This window comes from Schistocerca piceifrons, chromosome 2, assembly GCF_021461385.2.
Source record: "Schistocerca piceifrons isolate TAMUIC-IGC-003096 chromosome 2, iqSchPice1.1, whole genome shotgun sequence".
Lineage (NCBI taxonomy): Eukaryota > Metazoa > Arthropoda > Insecta > Orthoptera > Acrididae > Schistocerca > Schistocerca piceifrons.
In genome coordinates, this window is record NC_060139.1 from 1,034,995,936 (window position 1) to 1,035,001,935 (window position 6,000).

Genomic DNA, 6,000 nt, shown 5'->3' on the forward strand with positions numbered 1-6,000 from the left:
CACTTAGTTTCATGTTATTTACGTAAGACTGGAACCATTTTGCACAACTGCCAGTGATTCCATAATTTTCTAATTTACTTAAGAAAATGCTGTGATTCACGAGTCAAAGGCTTTAGACAGGTCTCACAAAATGCCAGTAGCCTCTAATTATTATCTAATGAATTAAGTATATTTTCACTAAATGTGTAAATAGTCAGTTAAGTCGCATAAGATTTCACACATATTTGAACATTTTTTTATTGTAAATAGCCTTCTCTGTAGTGGAACCCTTAAGGAACCGAAACTGTGACTTGGACAATATATTATTTGCAGTCAGATGCTTAAGAAGATACTTGAACACAACCTTTTCAGACATTTTTGAAAAAGCCGCCAAAAGTTTGATGTATCTTTTTATCCTCCTCCTTGTAAGGAGGCTTAACTTCAACATATTTTAGCCAATTTGGAAATGTTGCGCTGGTAAGACGTTGAGTACACAAATAATTTAAGACAGAACTCAAGTCAGATGGACACTCTCTGATTAACGTCGTTGATATCATATCCACAGGAAACTTTGCTTTTAATGATTTTATGATGAATGCTACATCTTTGGGACAACACTACATGTGCTTGTTATCAATGTCTCATTTCTTTTTAGAGCTATCTGTTCCTCTTTCTTTCTGCCCCCACCTGTCTCTGTCTTAACTATACCCCATATAGTTTTTATTTTGTTACCTGATGTAATTATCTTTTCCTCTTAATCAAGCTGCTTAGATTTCTAGATTATTTGCGTCAATATTTTACAGTGTTGTTTGTAATTCACTACAGTGCTATCAGAGCTGTTCCTAGATTGTAGAGACAGTTTCCTTTTTGTCCTACATGATACGGTTATTCCTTTTGTAATCCACTGTTTTTAGGTTTGAGTCACCTTTAGGGGAAAACAATTTTCAAACGATGAAGTAAATTTATTAATGAACGCTTCGTATTTTCCGTTTGAGTCAGGAGTAACGTAAACGTCTGTCCAGTTCATGTCTCCGAGAGCAGTCTCCTAAAATTCTCAATTTTTGACTGATTTATTACCCTCCTTACTCAGATTTAATAGATTTTACATCCTGGCACGTTTCAACATTTAACGTAAGATTCTGCAAGTCATGATCAGATAGCCCATTTACTATTGGGTCTGTGATAATAGTCAGCATTGTCGTTTGCAAACAAATATTGGCTTACCGAGTATCGGACCATATTTGTGATCGGAAAACTCAACACGTCGTTCTCAACGGAAGAAAATCAACACATATAAAGGTAATTTCGGAGTACACCTAGGGGGCGTTGTAGGGTCGCTACCAGTGTTTACAATTTCTATTATAATAATAGTAAAACTGTATAAATATTATTACTATACACTATTAATTATTTAAGTAATTATATTAATTATATAATTAATATATATCATTATCTCTTACGTATAATTATATACTTTAATTATTACTAAACTATAATTTTTTAATGGTGGATAAGTTGAGGGCTGCGTGAGGCTTTTCGCAGACGATGCTGTTTTCTGTGGGAAGGCCACAAGTCCTACGCACTATCGGCGACCAGTGCAGGTACTCGCAGTTGACACTGAATGTAATTAGACGTGACGTATTGCGCATAAATAGGCGAAGAGACCTGCTACTGTTGGCTTACATAAATCACTGGAAACGGCAAAAAACCAGTCCCTTTCTACAAGTTACACGTAAAGTACGAATGCTGGTAGTTAATCTAAACCGCCCTGCCAACAGTGGCCGATCACTGTTGGAAATAGATTTACAGATTTTAAAAACAATTATTATAGTGATTTAGTAGTAATTTTCGTCAATTCTTCATGGGACTTGTCACGAAGGCGGGTCTCAGAACGAGGTAAACGAGTTTCGCATTTCTGACGAGCATTTTGTTTTCTTTATTCGTCAGTTTCTACGTTGCTACGTTTTTATTTCTACTTCTAATATTATTGTACGAATTTATATAGTTTTGTAGCTATGTTTGTGTTACGTGTTACCTTGTCTTAGTCTGTATCTCGTTCGTGTTTCCATATCACTGTATGTTGTTTCATTTTCTGTACGAGTGATTGGTTGGTTGGTTTGTAAGTTAAAGGGACTAAACTGCAAGGCTGTCAGTCCCTCTGTACGATTACTGCTGTCTTTAGAGTCATGGCTATGTTTTCTCCGGATGCTGGTCCATACGGCCTCTCTCTTGCTTTTCCTTCTTGTGTAAGAGGCAATCAAAAACTTTCCGTTTGAGGGCGTTGGTGCAGCATATACACGTTATAGTGGAAATGGAAATTTCAGGAAAAGTATACCATCACTCGTGATAGTATGCCTTCACTGGCACATGTAGTTGACTAGGTTCAAATGGCTCTGAGTACTATGGGACTTACCATCTGAGGTCACCAGTCCCCTACAACTTACCAGGGTACCTCCCCATCGCACACCCCTCAGATTTGGTTATAAGTTGGCACAGTGGATAGGCCTTGAAAAACTGAACACAGATCAATTGAGAAAACAGGAAGAAATTGTGTGGAACTATGAAAAAAATAAGCAAAATATTCAAAATGAGTAGTCCATGTGTCCTATCAAGGACATATGAGCTCAGGATTGCTGTGGTCCCGTGGTTAGCGTGAGCAGCTGCGGAACGTGAGGTCCTTGGTTCAAGACTACCTTCGAGTGAAAATTTTAATTTTTTATTTTCAGACAATTATTATCTGTCCGTCCGTCCGTCCGATGTGAGTTAACTGCGCCGTAGTATGCGGACGCTACACCTAAATTGAAAAATTTGAAAACGTTGACAGAGCACAGGGAAAACTGTGCGACTGTGAAACTGTTGCATTCATTTGTTGCAGTTTACGTGACAAACTCTTATGTTTTCATCGCTTTTTTGGCAGTGATTATCACATCCACAAGAAAACCTAAATCGGCAAGGTAGAAGAAGCTTTTTACCCATTCGCCAAGTGTACAAGTTAGGTGGGTCGACAACATATTCCTGTCATGTGACGCACATGCCGTCACCAGTGTCGTATAGAATATATCAGACGTGTTTTCCTGTGGAGGAATCGGTTGACCTATGACCTTGCGATCAAATGTTTTCGGTTCCCATTGGAGAGGCAGATCCTTTCGTCTACTAATCGCACGGTTTTGCGGTGCGGTCGCAAAACTTATTACAGTGAACAGAGACGTCAATGAACGAACGGACAGATCATAACTTGCGAAAATAAAAAAAGTAAATTTTGCACTCGCGGTAATACTTGAACCAAGGACCTTTCGTTCTATAGTTGCACACGCTAACCACGGGACCACGGCGCTCCTGACTTCACATCATCCTTGATGTTGCTTATTTTCGCATGTGCTACTCAGTTTGTGTATTGTGCTTGTTTTTTTCTATGGTTCTACACAACTTCTTCCTGTTTTCTCGATTGATCTGTGTTCAGTTTTTCAAGGCCTATCCACTGTGCCAACTTATAACTAAATCTGAGGGGGGTGCGATGGGGAGGTTCCCTTGTTAGAACTACTTGAACCTATCTAACCTACGGACATCACACACATCCATGCCCGAGGCAGGATTCGAACCTGAGACCTTAGCAGTCGCGTGGTTCCGGACTGAACCGCCTAGAACCGCTCGGCCACTTCGACCGGCAGTTGACTAGGGATAGTGCACTGTAACTAGGAATATATACTTTCCCTGCCAAGAGGTAAGGAATGTGAACGATGGCTGTAATAACAAAACAGTGGAAGGTTGCATTTATCACCTGTAGTTTGGAAACATACTCATATTCTTATTTATAGATTCTTCCGTCGTTTCTTGATAGAACAATTCCACATTGACGGTTGAATAACACTTTGGCGGTTTTTTGTTCTACTGATTTTTATTTGTATGAACTAGTTTTCGGCTTTCGTAAAAAATGGCTCTGAGCACTATGGGACTTAACATCTGAGGTCTTCAGTGCCATAGAACTTAGAACTACTTAAACCTAACTAACCTAAGGACGTCACACACATCCATGCCTGAGGCTGGATTCGAACCTGCGACCGTAGCAATCGCTCGGTTCCAGACTGAAGCGCCTAGAACCGCTCGGCCGGCTTTCGGCTTTTTAGGCCATCTTCAGATAACTACTGGCTATTGTTCACAAGGTATATATTAATGCACAATTTTCTAATAACAAAATGTTACCATCAAAGAAAACTTCGCTGTTGCACAACAAACAATTAATGTCCAGTGCAACTGTTCACAACAAATACCAAAAACTGTAAATGCGTAATAATGTGTATTCTAAATAATTCTAATTGTTGTCACACATGGTACTGACAAACAATAAAATGTGATTATTTATGTTGAAGAACAGTTTTACAGAACAAAAAGTCAAAAGACCGGTTTGACAATTCCAAAGACAATACTACAACTAAAGATCGTATCTAAGTGAGTTGTATCATAGTCCAGAATGTTCGGTTCGTAAAAACACCAGCTCCTTATAAACAATAAATAGCCAGTAGTTATCTGAAGGTGGCCTAATAAGCCGAAAACTAATTCATAAAAATAAAAATCAGTAAAACAAAAAACCGCCTAAGTGTCATTCAACCCTCAATAGTCATATTCTGTAAACTTCAACTATAACATATGCACCAATATGTGGGAATGGGTTTAGTGTGGCATTGTGAACTATGGCAACTTTATTACCAAATGCGTCCAAACAGGACTGACGTGCCGATATTCTCGTATTGGCTGCCGAAGAAGAAAGACTGATAGACACTGGTGAGAGAATGAAGAATGTACATATATGGGGCAGCATGTGTGTCGAAAATCACCATTGTGCAATGGCGCGCCAAGTACCGTGCTGATAACACACCTCCCCATATCGCAGAAGATATGCCCGCTCAAATGGGAGAGACTCGAGCACTCACCCTACAGTCCTGATTTCTCCACATGAGATTATTACGTCTTCCCTCCCTTAAAAGCCTTGAAGGGTCCTCCTTCACGCAGAAGGTTACGGTGTTTTACCAAACAGGTGTCTTCAATCTGGTGCGTCGGTAGGTGATTGCTTCAATGCTCACGGCGATTTTGGCTGATTGGCATACCGATTCTGGACTGTATAGCTTGCCAACGGGATCTTTTTGTTCGCACCTTGTAATAATCTTGAAATAGTGCTCAACTTGGACCCAATGGAACATCTTTGGGATGAATTAGATCGTCAGCATCGCTCCAGACTGCAGCGTCCAACATCACTACCTTCTGTGGATTGGACACTTGAGGAAGAATGGGCTATTCCTCAACACACATTCACACACCTCATTGAAAGTGTCCCCAGCAGAGGGTGGGCACATCCCATATTAATGTACATTAATAGGTGTACGTGCAACATGGTGCTTAACTGAAATACGGTAATCATTGCAGGGACCAAGGATAGTACACCACCTGTACCGTGCTGTGCAGGCCAGCGCATTTGTATGGATTCAGGCAGTCGTGTGTCTTGTGGTATGTCAACCAATCTCGGCTGACCTTCGAAAGTTCACGCATTTTCCCCGAAGCTAAGGTAACTAATATTTTCTCCTTCTGGACAAGAACAGCTCCTTAACCCTGGATTCCGCTGCGCTGTGGACAGTACCGAATTTTAAACTCATAGGTACGTTTTGGGTGGACACGACATGGAAGGTATTCGCACGGAGAATTGTTTGATGGGAGGCAAATCTTGCGAGTGTGAACGAGTGTCTACTAGAGTATTTGGACTTAGACTGGCGTTCGCCGTTTCCAGTCACGTTAGGATATTGATTTGTCTGGCGGACGTCACAGGACTGAAACTTGCAACAGCGCGGAGACGGCCTCGCTACAACTCCGCTTGCCGACCCGGAAATGGCGTCTGCTGCTACCACAGCGCAGCCCAGGTCGTGACTTGGGCTGAATAATTGAAGGAGCGCGGTGGAGTCGCGCCGTACTATTCCAGGATGTGGCACGGCAGGGCCAGTAACGCCAAGCGGGTTGCCACAGGTCGTCCGAGTG

General features: G+C 41.1%; 1 protein-coding gene across 1 annotated transcript in view; it reads right to left on the reverse strand.

Moving 5' to 3' along the window:
• LOC124776103 (aspartate and glycine-rich protein-like) overlaps nt 1-5,520 on the reverse strand; it is a 51,769-nt gene extending 46,249 nt beyond the window's left edge. The window contains exon 1 of the mRNA XM_047250945.1: nt 5,503-5,520. Coding sequence (XP_047106901.1) covers nt 5,503-5,520 — 18 coding nt within the window. The remainder of the gene's footprint in view (nt 1-5,502) is intronic.
• Between the last annotated feature and the right edge of the window lie 480 nt (nt 5,521-6,000).